At 47.8% G+C, this 18,575-nt stretch overlaps 1 protein-coding gene across 5 annotated transcripts in view; it reads right to left on the bottom strand.

The window, feature by feature from the left end:
- Positions 1 to 1,999: 1,999 nt before the first annotated feature.
- Positions 2,000 to 18,575, bottom strand: part of DCLK2 (doublecortin like kinase 2) — a 153,364-nt gene continuing 136,788 nt past the window's right edge. For 4 of the 5 annotated variants that reach the window (XM_029940299.1, XM_029940293.1, XM_029940287.1 and 1 more), the window contains 4 exons: positions 13,602 to 13,698; positions 12,892 to 12,972; positions 10,811 to 10,927; positions 2,000 to 5,303 (listed from right to left, as the gene is read on the bottom strand). In XM_029940299.1, the coding sequence (XP_029796159.1) occupies positions 5,076 to 5,303; positions 10,811 to 10,927; positions 12,892 to 12,972; positions 13,602 to 13,698 (523 nt within the window). In that variant the 3' untranslated portion in view covers positions 2,000 to 5,075. Of the gene's footprint in view, positions 5,304 to 8,434; positions 8,516 to 10,810; positions 10,928 to 12,891; positions 12,973 to 13,601; positions 13,699 to 18,575 lie in introns of all 5 variants that reach the window. The other variant, XM_029940309.1, reaches the window with a different exon arrangement.

Below are 18,575 nucleotides of genomic sequence, written 5' to 3' on the forward strand. Positions count from 1 at the left end.
GGGAAGACAGCCATCCACAAATGTTCCTGTGAATTCTGAGACCTCAGCAGTCATATGCCAGAAACATGAAATGAATTACTTTTCTGTCTCAAGTTCAGGAATATTTTTCCTTGCCAAAACCAAGGTGGGGGGAGCTGGGCAGGTTTGTTATTTCCTCATACCTGGCAGGAAGCAACTGGCTGCTTTGCAGCATTGGACTTGGGACAATTTGAAAGACATTCCCCAGACCCGACTTCATCCTCAGCACAGACAGGTTCCCAACACTCACAACCCACCAAACTCGGCCCACAGGCTTGAAACCATCCTGACCACATGAATGAGAGGGGTTTGTTTGGGAAAGGGAAGGGCAGGAGCAAAATGTCTGTACCAAATACACCCTTTCCTTCCCCTCAGCTGTTCAATGAGAACAACCCCTTCCCACAGCTGACTGCCTTTGAGTTCAAGGCTGTAGGTTTTATTACTAGGTGGCCCCACTACCCAACAGCGCACCTGTGTGGTCCGGTTGGTTAAGCGTCCAACTCTTGATCTCAGATCAGGTCACTCATCTTCCAGCTCATGGGTTTGAGCCCCATGTTGGGCTCTGCGCTGACAGCTTGGCGCCTGCTCGGGTTCTGTCCCTCTCCCTCTCTCTCTCTCTGCCCTCCCCAACTCACACAGGCTCTCTCTCAAAATAAGTAATTAAAAAAAAAATCCACAAAGACTAAGCTAACTTGTATATATGAGCCTCCTCCTGGAAAGACTACTGTCCTTCCTCATCGAACAGACCTCACCCCCACCCCTGCTTGTCAGGGCCTCCTCAGTTTCCTGCCACTTTGCCAGGTGTCTCCGCCAGGACGTCCCCCCTAGGCCTGACGCAGACGTCCATCTACAGCATCTTGCACACCTACGTGACAACCCAGTCCTAAGGAGGCTCCTGGGGAGCCAGGAGGAGCAAGTCCCAGTTCCGGCACGCCTGGATGAGCTCCTGGTCCTTCTGTTTCCTCTTTTGCGAACGTGGACATTAACATCTCTAACAGAGGTGATGTGGCTCAAATGGTACAGGATAAAATACTCTGTCCACTATAAATTTTTCTGGTGGTGGTTATTTAGCAGCTAAGCATTTGCAAGGACTAGATTATCACTCCTTCAGAAAGCAGCTAATTCTGCCACCGGATTGCTCTTTGACTAGAGTCTTAGACTCACGTCTGACCCTTTGTACCCGCCTAGTAACCTCAGACCGCCATCACCGCTACGGGATAGTTCTTCATTCAGCCAAAGACAACCAGCAGATGTGCCTCCGGTGTCCGTAACACCACATGGTGTCTCCCAGCAGTCCCTGGCTGCCAGGGCCGCGGTCCCCTCCCCTCTCTGGCTGCCCTCTTTTGGGTGATCGGTGTTTCATGGGCACCACACACAGGGAGGCCTTCACGGCAGACACACAGGAGGGCTCGACTCACACTGCCCACAATATGCAGACTTCTCACGACACAGTTTAAGGCTCTGCTGACACTTCAGCAGCTCTGTCAGCACCTAATGCATGGTGACCACGGATGTTCTCCTCTCCTGGGTCTTTCCCATGAAGCAGTGGACATCAACGCCTTGGGCAACAGAATGGCAGGGGCTTCATGCTCTGCTTTCACACCACAGGTTCGGATCAGTGTTCTCACCTGCTGAGGGAAGTTGACATCCAGCCCATCCCATTTAAAACATGGATAAGCCTTCTTGCTAGATCGTCCTCACATCTATGCCAAAACAAAACAAAACAAAAGGAAAAGGAACAAAGACCAAGAGCTGTCCAGGCTCCCTCGCAAGCGGCACTATCCCGTGTGGCCAGCGGAGCCACGTGGTCTAAGAAACACTCAAGGGTGCCAGGTCCCAAACAAGATGTTCTGTACCTGTCAACACACGCTAGATTTCAAAAATTACAATGTATCTCAAAGATTGTCTTTTGTTTACATTATGGGTTACATGTTGAAATAATACTATAGATACATCGGGTAAAATAAAATATACTACAAAATTTACTTCACCCATTCCTTTTTAATGTGGCACCAGAAAATATTAAATGAAGCAGCTTCCACTGCATTTCCGGGGGGTCATGCACTGCTCCAAGTCATCAGCAGTCCGCACCCTTTCTCTTTCCATACAGTCTGTTCTGAATGGTCCTCATACTTTCAAATTCACATTTCACAGTTGTATCCATGATAATATTCTGGGAAGTTTTACCAAATGTTTTCAATCCATATATTCCATATATGGACACAATGCAGCAACCTTTTTGAAGAGAGACACACACACCCCCTGACCCATGGGCAGTCGCTGAGCTCAGCAGGCTCCCCATGATGGCTTCAGCAGGTCACCACTTCCCTTTTCCTACCCCTTCAAAGGTCAGTTCCTTTAGACACAGACCCCCTGTTGGAGTAAGCGAATGCACATCAAACAAGTACATGCCATCCTCACTGTGCAGGAGCAGAGAAACCTAGCAATTATATCCCTGTATTTAATTTGGATTCTGAGAACAGAAGAAGAGTTCAACAAATGTTTTCTAAACACAGAGGCAAATGAACAGTTTGCTTGTGGTGTCAGGGCCTTTATTTAGGATCATTACTTAGTGACCATTCACATCTAGGCCTTGATTTGCCCCCATGAGACGGGGTTTCTCCAAAGAGCACGGCTTTGGAGATGGAAAAAACTAAAACTGCATGGTGACTCTGTCTCCCACCCATTCTGTGACTTGTGTTGCGCCTCCTAACTGCTCGGTTTGCTCCTTCACCGCCACACATCACCGTCTAGGTGTTTGTGGGATTCGTGTAATTACAGAAAAGCCGCGAGGCTGGGCTGTCCCGCCTGCTCATGCCACTTCCTGTCTGCAGGCCATCCTCCCCGACCACACCCCAGGCCATCCGAGGGTGGCCCAGGGGACAAGAGCAGGTGCTGGACAGGAGATGCTCCTTCCCCTTATCACCAGTGACCAGCGATGCCCTGGCAAATACTTTAAGTTGTCAGCAAATGCCTTCTAACCTCAGTTCCAGGGAGGGACTCCGGTTTCAGGCTCTGATCGCCGCCAGAGGTCATGCTCCATCACTATTTCCATGTTCTCTTTCCTTTACATTAGCTCTTCTTTTTCATTAACAAAAATATTTCCACTGGAAACCATGAAAAATCTTGCTCTTTAACTCATCAGTGAGACCAGAGACAAGCAGAATGCGCTAGACCTGTATAGCACAGCTTTTCTGAAACTGCCCCCCTCCTGAAGCCTAGCCCTGCTGCAGCTGTGGGCCCAGGAGGCACAATCAGCATTCTGTGACCAGCCTCTGGATTGAATCATGGATCAGCACCAGCCCCGGGAGAAATCACCCCATGGCTGGAGCCAGTCGGATGGTCTCATTCCTTCAGCAATGTGAATTAAGAGATCCAGAGCTGAAGTAGATGGTCACGAGGCCTGGAGTTGGACAGCCTTGAGAAGCTGGGGAGAGAGCAGCACCAGGCGATGCCAGAGCTACGGGCAAGCAGGAGTTCAAGAGGACAGAACCAAGAGCCAAAATGCACCCGGAGCAGCAGAGACCGGAGACTGCACGGTCTCTGAGTCAGAGACATGGCAGACAGAACACTGCCCCGCTCCCTATGTCCTATGAAGCCTGACCTTCCTGCCATAAGATTCCTCTGCCGGACAGTAAGAATCCCTATTTATTCCTGAGGTTTTGTTGCAGGTGTGTGCACCTGTTAGCAAGTACCCTTTGACCGAGATGCATTTTTATGTGCTCTTCCCAAGCATCACTCTCCCTCCCCACTCCTCACCCGAACCTTCTTAACACGACATGGAGCCTCGGCTGCCTGCGGAAGTGTGCTTTGATCACACGTCCTTTGTCAACCACCACCACCACACAATCCTTCACCCGCCCCCATCGCTTTTTTCTCAAGAAGGGTTTATTGCAGGTTGGGTACACTTGTAAGAGGCAAAAGTCTAACAATGAAAATGAACTACAGGGCCCCCCAGTTTAGAAGATGAGCAAGTAAAACAAATACATTGATTATGTACAATTATTAAAAAGGGCAGGGTAGTGGGGGAAAAAGGAAAAACTGCCAGCAGCCTTCCAGAAGGTTAGTAACAGAGGATGTTTGTGGAGCACCTTCCTGTCCTGACTGTGCCTCGGGCTGTGTTTCCTCAGTTGTTTCCGGCCAGCTCCAGATGACAAGCAGATGAAGAAAGAGACCGCGGTGGCTACCCAGATGGCTGGTTTCCCTCGCTCTGCTAGAAGCCAGCTTGCCGAGGAGAAGCCACTCGGCCGGGCGATGCCGCGTGCGCAAGCCTTTCATGAAAAGCCCGAAGGACAACTCCATTAACGTCTCCTAATACATACGTGGGAGGAGTTGGGGGGAGAACACGCGTTGTCTGGGGAAGAAAGTGACATTCCCCTGTGGTCTGTATACGAATAAATATCCAGTGTTGTCTTAGGTAAGCCCAGCGCCCCAGGCTACTGGCGGGCTGCTTCCTTGGGCACCTAGAACCACTTCTCAAAGTCTGAATTAGTATCCGGTGACCAGACTGTCCTCTTGGGTGCTCACTTTTTCCATCAGGAAGCCAGTCCTCCAAATCTCTCCTCAGCGGAGGGCGGCTCGGCTGAGGGGGGGACGGAGAGGTCGGCTCCATCCCGGGTGCCACGGCACCTCTCGCAGGACACCCACAAAGGGACAAATGCAGTTCTAAGGAACGCTCTGAGTTTACTTAAATAGAGAGCTTGATTCATCCAAAGTGTTTCTATAAAAATGCATTAAATCCCAGATAAAAGGTGCACATTCTCCTGGTGACACTGCAAAATATCCATTGAACTGAAAACAATTTAAAAGGAGCCCCTCCGAATATGTCACCGCAACCAAGACTGCATAGGACACGTCCTCTCCAGGAACTGGAGGGCAGAGTCCAGACTACGAAGAGCAAATCCCTGGCACTGAGCTCCTGGTTCCTGGCAGCCCTCAGAGGTGCCAGCAAACTTCCCAACAGCAGTCAGCAGAGAAGGGCCGATCAGTGAGAGGGCCGCGGGCCCGACGGAAGCGGGGCTTTCCAGCGGCGCGGGCTGCGGCCTGCCCGCCGGGGGTCAGTCACGGTGGCGGCGCCAGGTCCCTGCCCGCTCGCAGCTTTCCGCAGCAGGAGGACAAGGGGGTATGGGGGACTCTGGAGGGGCGGGGGCCAGGGCTGCCGGTGCGGACACGGAGGGCTCCTCGGCTGAGGGGGGGACCGGAGAGGTCGGCTCCATCCCGGGTCGGCTGCTGTCCTGACAGTGCTTGCTGCAGAAAATCTGCCCCTCCTTATCTAGAGCCGTGTTCTGAGGAGAAACCAGTGGAGAAAAACACGTTAGCCCGGCCCGGGCTTGGGTCCCAGCAACACGACAGGAGCACATGAGAGCATGCACAGAGCTCAGAAACAGAAGAGGAGAAATAACATCAAGCTTCTCTTCTAGTGGAAGCCTAAGAGAAAAGCAATGGCTGAGGGCTCCCACCCCCAAGCCCCAGGCGGTCAGCCACACTTGGTCCCTGCTCCTTGCTCAGCCTCAGCTGGTCCTGGATGGCAGCCTGGAGCAATTCTTTTCTGGCTCTGAGCTTGCCTGAGTTCTGAGTGCTTCTTCCCATGCCCAGATCTTGAGCCCATAAGAATCCTGGACAGTGGGCAAACCCTATGAGAACACTAGGGCTTTGACAACTTTTCTAAGGCAAGTTCTTCACAGGTTGAAAAGTTACTCGCATGTCGTATAAATAATCCCTTTACAACCCAAGTGGCTGCATAATCTACAAAAGTCCTACAATCTGATTGTGCACCATTCTTCCTTTTTACATCCTCTGTGATCACCTGACCTCTTCTTGTCTCTCTGGACAGTTTTCTCTTATTATAGCCCAAGTTTTGTTTTTAAGTAAGCTCCATGCCCAACGTGGGGCTCGAACTCATGACCCTAAGATCAAGAGTTGCATGCTCTTCCAAATAAGCCAGCCAGGTGCCTCATCCCCAAAGTTTTTAATCTGGTCAACTCTTCAAGAAGCACAGAAATGGCCACAAATAGGAGATCACCCTGCTTTTCTGACCTTACACTGGGAGGTTAAGACCTAGTCTTTTCTCCTCTCCTGACTCAGTTTGAACATTACCCTGCTTGTCCATCTGTCATCCACTGGGTTTCCAAATGTGCTTTCAGTTCTCAGGCACCTTTAGCTGAAAGGCACAACAATCAGGAGGTGTTTTATAGTCCAACTACCCTGAGGGGAAATGTAGTGCAGATTCCTTCAGTATTTCGTTAAAAAAAAAAAAAAAAAAAAAACAAACTGGAGAAGATATGAATAAACAACACCTTCTAAGACAGACTTGTGTGGCTGGCGGCAAGGCACTTGGTGTCAGCTGTACAACAGAGTTCTCCACAGGCCCTTCCAAACTCAGCTGAACAGTCAGCAATTTCCAAGGACAATTTCAGTTTCCTGGGGAGCAGGTAACTATGGAAAAGCCCCCTCAGAAACTTAGCATTGCTCTTTAACAAGCCTCCAAGCTCCCAGCAGGACAGGAGGCCAAGCCATGCCTCGGTGAAAACACTGAAAATGGGGAGAGGCAGCATTCACTGGGTTCTATCACAGAACTCCTGCTGGGTAGAAGAGAACAGTAACTCCCCAGTTATTTCTCCTCTTCTCTTCCTGTCAGGAGACCATGTGTGTGTGCAGCGGAACAAAGCGTTGCGGTGCGGTTAGTACATACCATTGCCTTGGACCTAGTCAGAGGGAAGCAATGCAGGCAGCGGGAGAGGCAGGAGAAAGCAGGGACAGAAACTAGACTTACTTTAAACAGAAGCAACACGACTGAAACAGTTTTGTCTACCTTAAATTAAGCCCAAATCATTCCCAAATTTCCCCCTGAAAGAAACATGATTCCCTCTAAGCGGGGAAAGCCCTCCATGTGAATTCATCCTTTCTCAAGGTGGCTACAGCATGCAGCAAATGAGGGTTTCTGGTAATTCCCTTTCCTGCCACAAGATGGCCGTGTCTCATCCCTGAGGCTGGGATGCGACCCCCAGGGATAAACAAGGAGCCTGTCCTTTCTTTGACAAGTCAAAGAAAATGCAAGTGCTATTCAGAACCAAAGGCCTATTTTATTTTATTTTATTTTATTTATTTTTTTAAATATTTTATTTATTTTTAATACAGAGAGAGACAGAGCATGAGAAGGGGAGGGTCAGGGAGAGAGGGAGACACAGAACCGGAAGCAGGCTCCAGGCTCTGAGCCAGCTGTTAGCACAGAGCCTGACGCGGGGCTCGAACCCACGAACGTGAGATCTGACCTGAGCCGAAGCCGGAGGCTTAACCGACTGAGCCACCCAGGCGCCCCCCAAAGGCCTATTTTAAACCAAAACTTCATCCAGTATAAATCTCTTCTCTTATCCCAAAAGCTCCACACCTGTCTTACTGATAAAAATGCATCTTTGGACATGTAGCTGGAGAAAGAGAACAAAAGCCTTCACGGAGTTGTCCTACGCTGTTGTTCACAAAAAGTTGCTTTTTCACCAAGTGAAAAATAGCACTGAGCAGGAGAGCTGCTGGCATCCTGCTGCCAGGCACCTGCCAGCTCTTGATCTGCGACGACAGGCAGAGGGGCAAGCTGGAAAGCTTTACATGAAGTTTTCCAAGGGCACGCTTTGCTGGCTGAGAAGGATGTCAGTAGGTACAGGAGACCCGCACCGATAAGGAGCTAAGAGCTGGACGCTGGTGTCAGAAAGTCTGAGACAAGCATGCAGATTTAAGATGGGCTGCGAATTAATTAGGAGTGGCTCTGATTAAGCACAGCATGTTGAATACCCGGATTCTGCTTCAGGATCCCCCATAGTCTCAACGGGGTTAAGAGTGAAACTCTGAAGTGTCTCTCAAACTGTCAAATCAAACTGTCAAATAAAATGCAGACAATAGCATCAACTTTACTGTTTTTTGCTGTTATTTACATTCTTATCCTATAATTTTCTCACAGGAGCCTCAGGCACTGACTTGGGGGTGGGGGGGCTAAGACAGAATGCCAGGAGAGAAAATAGACAGTAAGGTTCTGTGGGTCACACGACAGTTATCTGATGATTGACCTTAGAACACTGATACACTATTTCCACTACTCTTTGTATCTTCAGGAAAGGAGGTTAGCCTTGCATACTCTACTCATGAGAATGTATGAAGACCAGGGAGAGTCATTTGTGGTTAATTACCCTTAATATAAAAAACACTTAAAACTGTTCCCAAGGGCAGGACACACAGACACGCAGTAGTAGTGACGAGGAGGACGACACAGAAGCACCGCCAGCTGCCCCCACACAACCATGCCCCAGGCCAGGTCCTCAGCTGGGTGAGGATTAGCACGGCATCCCCATGGAGGCCTTCTTGCCACTGCTTTTGGGAACAAGCCCAAAATTCACAGGCCAGGTTTTCGGCCATTGAGAATTGGTACCTCCAGAGACAAGCTTTACTGATTTCTCCTGTAGGTACTGAATGTGGTCATGCCACTCAGCAGCTCCTCAGACCTAACAACCTGCGGAGTTGTGTAGGGAACATGAGGTTAGACGGGACCCTGCCAACATGCTCAAAACCAACTGAACACACACGTAAACACACCTCTTATACAACCTCCGCTGAGATTACAAATACAATAAAGGCTGTTCATTCACACAACCATCCAGTTAAAGCTCAGGGGCTTGGAATTTGACTACTGATCTCCTACCCCAGCAAATGGGAAACTATCATTTGTAAGCTGTAAGATACAGCTTCTGTCCAAGAGGCTCTACATGTCATTACCCAGAACAGAGCCTACACTGGGCCATAAGGGAAAGCGCTGGATCATTCCAGAGCTTCAGGGGGCCACAGGTCTTGGCCGAGGATTCCTGTGTGGGCACGGAGTCCACAGGTGATCCAGACAATGATGTTGGAACTAACATAAGCCCTGGTCACAGTCCTGGAAAGGTCCTTCTTCTAGGAGACTCTGAAGCTTAATTAACCTAGCTATTAAATTGTGAGTCTAAAAAAACACTCTTAAGCTTTTTCATTAAGTGTCAAGTGGGCCAGTTTTTAACATTTTATTTTCTCTAAGTTTCGCAGAAGCTGCATTATGGTGTCCGTGAGGCCAGTCTGTAACTTGCCATCCATCCCATCCATCAGTGCCTGCTCTTATAGGTGAATCACTTTAAATGTTCTTGTGCTGCTGAGTCAATCAAAATGGTTCTTTTCAAAGTGTTTAAGCTGTAATTCTGTGACAACTCTGACTTTCTCAGGCTTTCAACAGAACACTGCTAAAATGCTAGGAAAACCACAACTCAAGAGACCTTCTCAGTACTTTGGCACAGAGCACCCCAATGTCCTGCAACATGTCAAAAGACCGAGTCTGCAAGATCAGGCTTGTCTGGGGGAGGGGAGGGGAGAGCACACTTTCTAGCAGGGAAGGAGTAAAGGAGTTATGAGGACAGGTAGGGGGCTTCCAAGTAAACGCAGCCTCCCCAGGGGGAGGAAGGGGAATGGCAGACCATTAGTGGGGCTAAGGTGGTAGATACCCAATAAAACATACCACAGTGTTCTGTGTTCTTGGCGTTGAGGGTGGGGGTGGGGGGCGGGGAAGGGTTTCCCTCCAGCCTCTATCTGGACCCCGAATTTTCTTGAGTAAAGGTGCCTATACTACAATGTGCCAGAGAGTAAGCAACCGCTTTCCTTCTAGTTGGGTAGGAAACAAGTTGAACCTTTCCAGAGGGTGAGACGCTTTTCCTGAGATAAGAAAGCTAGAAATGTGGAGAGAGCCCTTCACTGGTGGTCGGGTTCCCAGAGGGCTGTGGCCAAGCCACTAACAACTCAGGCACCTGTCCCCTTAGAAGGTCTGATTCCAAAGCCACCCCCAGGTGACTATCGCTGGCCCTGGAGGAGGCAACCCCCCACCTGCTCCCAGATCCTGTGAGCAGTATGGGCAAAACAGAAGTCACGGCCCCTGGTGTTGGTGCCACAGTGAGAGGCCACATGCTCACCACCAGCTTCAGGCCCGACCTCGGCAGGGACTCAGGCCTGGACAGCCGCTATCAAGTGAGCTCACTGCACTTCTGGTTCATTTTTATTCTTGCCTTTATTTTCTCTTTTGCTACATTTACCTTAATGTTTCTTCCCTTACTTTAATGCCACTGTTGATTTGTTAGGTTTATGCATTCAGATAATCTGCCTTAAAAGCATTTTGAAAGAAGGAAGTCTAAAAATATATGGGGATCATTGTTACTGACTTGTCATAAAAGCTTTCTAACCCTGGGGGAAAAAACGAATATATATATTTTTACATTGTTCTGAACTTTTAAAAGCCACAAAACACTGATTTTTTTTAAAGGAATTTGTTTAACGTTAGTGGTTTCTTTTCCCAGGTCTCAAAAAATAATTCATACCTCACATAGTGTGTTTGTGAAGCCTTGAACAGGCTGGGAGTCCCTTCCTCAGGCTGTAAATCCCAGCTGGGCCTGGGAGGCCCTCTCCAGAAGGAGACAGAGAGGAGAGCAGAAGCAGCTGCCAGGGACAGCGCTGAGCCTGGGAGAAGGGGCCAGCGGCTCCTCGGCGCTGGGGCCCATCAGGCTGGCCTTGCTGGTACCTGAACAGCCCCCTACTCCAGGACTCGAGGCCTGGGTACCGGCCAGATGGGTGCACTCCATGTGCCAAGCCAATCTTGAAAAGTAAAGAGGGACATGGAAGGTGCCAACTTCCATGTGAGGGAACCTTGGCTAATCACTTCTAAAGATTCAGCGTAGGCTGAGCAGTCAGGACAGACACTGCAGCTTTCCAACGGCAGAACAGAGTGCCTTCCACTTACCATGATAACCGAGACCCCGGTGGTGGTGCTGTTCTGTTTGGGGAGCGCATTATTAAAGTGCTGTTTGAGTTTACCTGTTACTTCAGCTTGCATATTATTCTCCTGGGAGGCATCATCCTACAGGAAAGAAAAGAATCCAATACAATGATTTCCGATTCTCAGGTCTACGTTGTCTTTTCCTGAGTAGTCACTCTCACCCCACCATCTCTTCCTAACAAGACCAATTTTTGCCACAAGATTAGGGGAACAATTGCTGTTGTTTAGCAGTCCTCTGTCCTCAGAAAGATCCCAGGCCATTCCCTGTGCCCCTTAAGCCTCAATCAGGCCAAGTAGAGAGCACTGATCTCTGAGAACATGAAGGAAGGCACTCTTCAGGCTTCTGAACTCTCCGCCCCACCCCCACCCCTGCAAGGCACAAATCCCACAGAATATAGTACAAGTCCCTCCCATGGAAGCACCAAAATTGATGAAGAGTTTATTATATTCATCAAGGGCTATGTCACCCAACTGGGGGGCTCAGGGAAGCCTGGCTGCCTTGGATGCCTTCTCCCTGAAAACTGAAGGGATGAGGGGAGAAAGGGAAGCAGGTGCTTGCTGGCCAGGGGACCTTGTTGCAGGTTGTGTTTGAACACCTGGGGCCTTCCTGCGGACCAGAGGGGCACCATGGAGTCCCCCTCCAGAACATGACTCTGCCATAGGCACAGACAGGGCCAGCTTGGGGTGCTCTAGACCAAGGGCGTTGTGGGGCCTCTGGACTTTCTCACCTGGTTCAGAGCAACCAGGAGCCAATCTGCCTATCCCTCATGGAAGATTCACCTCTGCCCACATTGTCCTCACAGGAAAAGGTTGGTTGAGGCTGCTGGGTCAGCCTCGATCTCTCTCTCTCTCTCTCTCTCTCTCTCTCTCTCTCTCTCTCACAAACACACACCCACCCACCCACACTGCGCTGGATTTGGCCCTGTCAAGGGGATCCTAGTTCCACTGTTGATGCTTCTCATATAAAAAGACTTGATCACAAGCTAGGTGTGTACCGATGCTGTCATGATGTACATCCTGGGGGGCTGGGGGGCAGGTGCCTGGCCCGGCTTCCTTTTCTTGGCAGTCCCACATGATCCGTCTTTAGCCTCTGCAACCCCAACTCCACCCAGCATCTTAAACCCTCAAACCCCTACATCCTGCCTCTTAGCAGCCCTGAGTCCTAAACACTCACCTTTTGAAATGCCTCTACCATCCAGTCTCCCACAACGGCCAGAGCCCTACCTGTCCCCATGCTGCCCTGCCCCATGGCCATCCAGTGGCTCTGGCCCACTTAGTTGTTAGTCTTTATCGCTCATAAAGAAACGTGGCTTCTCAGCTACTCGGTTCAAGACCCAGTCACTTGGCAGGATCCAGAGAGGCTGAACCCTCATGTTAAGATGTGTGGGACCCCACAGAGATAGTGGAGGGGAGCAGTGAGCCACCCCTCCATCACAAGCTGGCAAAAGCCCTTGATTAAGTACATTAACCTCACTCTCACGGAGCCTTTGGGAATAAGGTAAATGCACACTCTCCCACCAGCACTATTTAATGGATCACATTTACCCAAAACCCAGAGGTACCACCAAGCCCAGAACTCTGGTCAATATCACACACCCTCCCCCAGGCTCCAGGAGGCACTATGTCTCAGTCTCCTGTGACCATGTGCCATAAAGACAGAGAGATCGGCAGCTGAAATATGCTCATCTCTGGGCAAATCCTAAAAACTCTCAAACCCCATAAGTACAGAAGGCAAAAGCTGAAAGGCTCCTAAGAGTGCATCCCGACCAACCCTTTCATTTTGTAGATGAGGAAAGTGAGGGCCAGAAAGGGACAGTGACTTGCCCAGGTCACTCACAGAGCAGGATCAAATACTCCGAGATCCTCATGCCAAGCCTTTTCCCAGAAAGCTATGTTCACACTACTTGCTCATGAGAGAAAACTGACATTTCATCTGCCATGGAACTTGGATGCAGAGCTCTGCATGTGTAAAAGCCACGGGGAGGAAGCAGGCTGGTGGTCATGGAACTTACAGGTGCTCCTTCCCCAAGAACGCGGGTACTTACTGACACCCAGGGGTGGCTCAGGATTTCTCCCGCGGTACACCGAGCTTCAACGTTTACCTGAAGCATTTGACTGATTAATTCCTGGAATGAAATAAAGAAGACCATAGGGGAGGCGAAGTGGGAGAATTCCAGCATAAACACAGAGATCTGAGCTTGCACTGAGTACTTCAAAGAACCAGCCAACACAGCTGTTGAGGCATTTCAGCTTAGAAGCTATTATCACCTACATTCCTACTGCCTACTAGGCAATCACAGACACCGCTGCCTCAGGGCAGCACCAGTGTGAGAGAAGGGCAGGTCTCTCCTGGGTCTACATTAAACCAAGATGTTCTCTCCTAAGAGTTCTGGTTATTATCATCGTTCCAACGTGTAAGACCTGCAGTATTGTTCCTTTTGGCAAGTCAGTATGTCTCATTCCCACATGCTGATGGGTGTCCAATACACATTTCTTAAATAAATGAAAGAACAAACGTGTAGGGTTTAGAGGAATGCGGGAGGGTGGCAGGGGCAAATTGGGAAGACAGCCAGTCCAGCTTTCAGAATGTGCCTACAAGTTTCAGAGACTATACTGTGGGATGAACTTAAAGAAGAAACACACATTAAAAGTCAAGCCAGACCCGGAGCTCAAGTCCAAGAACTGCAATAGCCCCACGCAGCAGACGAGGGCCCCGGGACAGAACGTAACCCACAGAAACCAGCCCAGCTGGTACCTTTGCTGAGTCCGTGATGTTATCCCAGTAGGGGGCTGGAAACTCCAGCTTCCCAGCCAAGATCTGGTCAAAGAGATCTTCCTGGAGATTGTTCTCACTAAGTCAGTGACAAATGGAAGAAAAATCAAAGTTAGCATACAGTTTTTCGAAAAAATGCTCAGAGGAAGAATGGGGTGAGTTTGGCTTGGGCATTTCATATCTCAATTGTATTTGTTATGACACATTTTTTTCCTTTAGATGATGAGCTAAAGACCATTTCCATAGGCCTGGGTATCCGGGAAAGAGAGGACACAAGGCTCAAGAAATCAGTTTCAGCTTGGGAAGATGCAGTAATTCTGGAGACGGATAGTGGTGATGGCTGCACAATACTGTGAATGTACTGCATGCCATTAAAACTGTCCATTTAGGGACACCTGGGTGGCTCAGTTGGTTAAGCTTCCAACTCTGGCTCAGGTCATGATCTCATTGTTTGTGAGACTGAGCCCCATAGTCGGCCCCGCACTGACAGCTCAGAGCCTGAAGCCTGCTTCTGAGTCTGTGTGTGTGTCTCTCTGCGCCCCACTTGCACTCTGTTTCTCTCTAAAAAACAAGTAAATGTTTAAAAAAAATGTACATTTAAAACTGGTTAAAATGGTAAATTTTATGTTGTATATATTTTACCAAAAAAGGGACTCAAGAAAAATATGGAATCCACAAACAATGTAAATCTTCACTCGGAAAAAACCAGTCTCATCATCTGCCCCCACTTAATCTCTCACGCCAGTCAGAATGGAAAAGTAACAAACCGGAGTCAGTTCTCTTGCCCTTCCTCTTTCTACTTTTCCAATAAAAGAGCCAAGAGCAGTGAAACAGCCAAGATATGAAAAAGTCACAAGGAGTCCAGAATCTGGATAAACTATTCATGACACACTTAGCTTCCCCACTGGAACTTGACTTTCACTTAAGCTCAGTCTGCAAAAGAAAGAGTCCATCCAAGAACAGGGACTAGAATCACACACTGAGGTGAACCGATGCTGCTGCTGCCCCAGGTGGGCATGCTTCCTCAGCCCGCACCTAACTGTGCTACCCTCAGAGGTGCTCCTGCACACTGCCGCTGCCTAACGAATTCATGAGGCCTTGACTTCGGAGGGAAAGTACACAGAAATATACCAACTCTTCTGGGAACATCTCCTGGAACACAGAGCCACAGTCACAGAGCCCCACTCACCTCTTAATTGGTAGGTACATCCAATGGCCTGAATGAGAACAAAATAATTAGCCTTGTAGGCCATTCATTACAGAGCCCTAGTGGAAAACTCAGGATAGGCTATTGGAGTCAAGATCAAAATCCAGGAGTGGAAGTTCAGTCTCCACCAGTGCAACATTTCCATTTCCCGTGGAGTTCCCAACAGGGCCCCTGCAGCCTACCACACAGATACTCACATGGGACCCTACTTGGCCTTCTGGACATAAGCCGAGTTATGCTAACTGTCCTCTGAGTGAGCAAGGGTGGTGTCCACACAAACAGGTCATCTGGGACAGTGCCTGGGGACAAATTCTGGGGCTGCGTGATATGATTACCCTAGACTTTTAATGAAAAAGAGAACAGGCAAACCTCGTTTTATTTGTGCTTCCCTTTACTGCACTTTGCAGATAATTGCATTTTTTTTTAACAAGGTGAAGGTTTGAAGGTTTGCGGCAATGCTGCAGGTAGCAAGTCCACTGGTACCATTTTCCAACAGCATCTGCTCACTTGGCATCTCTGTGTTTCATTTTGGGAATTCTTTCAGTATTTCAAACTGTTTCATTATTAATCTATTAGTTATGGTGATCTGTGATCCTTGATTACAACTGACTGAAGCTCAAATGATAGGTAGCATTTTTTAGCAATAAAGTATTTTTTGCTTTACTATTTTTTTTTTTTGGAAGGCCTCCATCCTGGGGCTTGAACTTACAACCCTGAGGTCAAGAGTTGCATGCTCCATCTACTGAGCCAGCCAGGGACCTCTACTATTTTTTTTAAATAAAGCATTTCCTAATTAAGGAATGCACATTGTTTTTTAGGCATAATGCTGCTGCACACTTAAAAGTCTACAGTAGAGTGTGAATATAACCTTTATATACACTGGGAAACCAAAAACTTCATTGGACTTGCTTTACAGTGTGGTTTGCTTTATTGCGGTGGTCTGGAACCACTCTTGCAACATCTCCGAGGTATTCCGGCAGGATCTGTGGGCTTTTGTGAATATCCACGACATCTCAGCAAGCCCATCTGAGTTGACATCTGCCAGTTCATGAAGTCTGGGTCTAGAGGTACATCGAGTGAGTAGCAAAAGTCAAGCCAGACAACCGGGTAAGGCAAGAGGTCCCCACTGTCCTCTGGGAAAGTGCTTTTCTATGAGCCTGCACAAACTGTTTCTTTCTAGGTCTGATTTTTTTCCCCCACTATTATTCCCCTACTGACTGAACTCAGCTCAACTCTCCAGGAGAAAATGTTAGAAAAAGACGTTAAACATCACCCATTTCCAGAACCGTTGTTTTTTAGCCATTCCTATTATTCATTTCCCCTTTTTTCCTGGAATAGCAAATAGCTTATATTTTGTTAACATACAGGACTTTTATTTTGTTCATAAACAGCTAAAGAGTTGGAAGTGAAACTGCAGCAAGTTATTTAGGTTCTTGGCAAAATAGCCTGAGTCAACAAACAAAAGCCTACGGGGTCTCAGCAATTAGAAGTCACCTAAAGGATCCATGCTGTGAACCGCAAATGCTTTGAACATTTCAAGCTGCCCCTCAGCAGAAGAACAGAGAGTTAATTTATCCTTCTAAGTAGTCACGTAGTAAAAGCTACTCTGATTAAATCCACACTGGATTTATTTACACACTTGGGCTTAGACGGGTCAGGGCATAAAACAATATAGCTCACGGATCAAGGTGCTGTAAGTTTAAAAATGTACATTGAGAAAACCCTTGAAAACAACAGGAGAGTTTGAGCACAATTGAACACATTCCCTCTTTTCAACGCCAAGTTGTTAAAGGTCTGATGAGGTAACTTGCAATGTTGTAAGCTACCTCACAAATGAGATTTAAACATTTAGCTTATGGGAGGTATGAATACATGTTTCAGAAAAGCAAAATTATCATGCAAATATTACTTTTTGTCAGTGGCCCCAAGAACAGACCTGTTTAGGCAATAACTAATCTCGTGGTTGTAGGGCCAGCTTCTGAATACAACATAGACGTCAACAGCTTTTGCCAGGTAGCTTTACTGCTTTTAATTAGCCAGACTTACCTCCAGTTCCCACAAAAACCCTGCCATGCACTAAGCAACAAGTCACCATAGATACATACTGCTCGATCTGAGTCTCAGTCTCACTTTTGGTTAAAAGCAAAAAGCAAATTCAAATTTAAAAGCCCCACAGACTGCACTGGCATGGAAACACTAGAGGGAGTTGTGAGCACACACTGCTCTAACCTGATCCCTGATAACCCTTTTCCAACTGATGTCAACTTAGGTTAGCCAAGGAGGGGAAACTCTGCTATGATGGGACCCGGGATCACCTGCCAACAAAACTACCCCCTTCACTTTACTAGTTCCCCAAACAGGTGACCACTAAAACCAGCCAGAACACAATGGGACTGTAAAAATGGCCACAAATTATTCTACTCCATGTACATACCTGCTTAATCTGCACTCACATTTATTCTAGGCTTAGCTATTTGACTTCATTTGGTCAATGGGACATCAATCAGTAAATGTGAGTCAAGTGGACACTTGGAAAGTGGTTGAGCAAAGGAACTTGCCCTCTCTCTGGCTGCTTTTGGCGATCCTGTATCCCTTGTCATGTGAAACCAAGGCTAGTCCGCTAAATGCTGAAAGGGACTTGACTAAGTCTTATCTGTTGTCCCACCTGACCCTAAGCTAACTACCAGGCATGTGAGTGATGCCACACTAAATCATTAAGTCCCCAATTAGCCAGCCCAGATCAGATGAACTGCCCAATCAATCCACAGAACTGCCTGACAGCAATAACATTTGGAGAAGTTCAGCAAAAGCTGGCCAATAACGCACTAATCCTATAGTCTGTGTAATCCCCCTAAGCAATGGCCTTGAAGGAAGATCATGATTTGACTGACAGATGGCAAGAGCTTCCCACCTGCAGAAACCCAATTCCAGCCACAAGACAAGTTCCCACTCAAATGCTCTACCTCTCGTTTAAACTTTGCGAATTCTAGCCCTCAAATAAGCATACCCTCATACTCAATTTATTCTTCTTGATCAAATTCTGGTGATGGGTGTCTTTACCCCATCAGGCTCTCAAAAGTAGAAACTGACATCTCTGTGCCACTCTTGTGTTTGCTATTATGTCAGTAAAAGAAAACTTGTTCAAATCAACTGAAATTTGATCATTTAAAAAAGATATATCTTCCAACTTTTCTGTAGGTTTGAAAGCTTTAAAATAAAATGTTTGGGGGAGGGATGGTGACTTAAGCGTATGGAACTTACTGTCCAAATACAACATCATAAATATGACATCAGAGACTATGCTTTACCATTTGATCCCTGCCACCTAGAATGGTATCTGGCACACAGCAGCCACTCAACAGTAGTTGTAAGATGAACAAAAAGAGGGAGTAAAGTGAAAAGAGAGGTCAAGAAGACGCATAAGAAAATCAAGCTTGTGTCATTAGATTAACTTCTACTTCCAAGTCATTCATTTGCTGCAAAGAGGGAGATGGGACAGATCACAAGAGGTGCTGTGGCCAAAGCTCTGCATCCCCTCAAGTACACACTTCCGGGATCCTGGGTGTGCTCTGTGCCCACTGGCACACATTCTGACACCTGTGTGTGGCCATCTCTGCACCCCACTCTTGCCCCAGGTGAGATACGTGATTGCCAAGAGTTAGTCTCTGTTTGTTCCCAGGCCTATTTATGCTGAAAGTATTTGTAATTCTACTTCATTAACTATTATGTGAACAGACAGAATTATTTTT

This window comes from Suricata suricatta, chromosome 1, assembly GCF_006229205.1.
Source record: "Suricata suricatta isolate VVHF042 chromosome 1, meerkat_22Aug2017_6uvM2_HiC, whole genome shotgun sequence".
NCBI lineage: Eukaryota > Metazoa > Chordata > Mammalia > Carnivora > Herpestidae > Suricata > Suricata suricatta.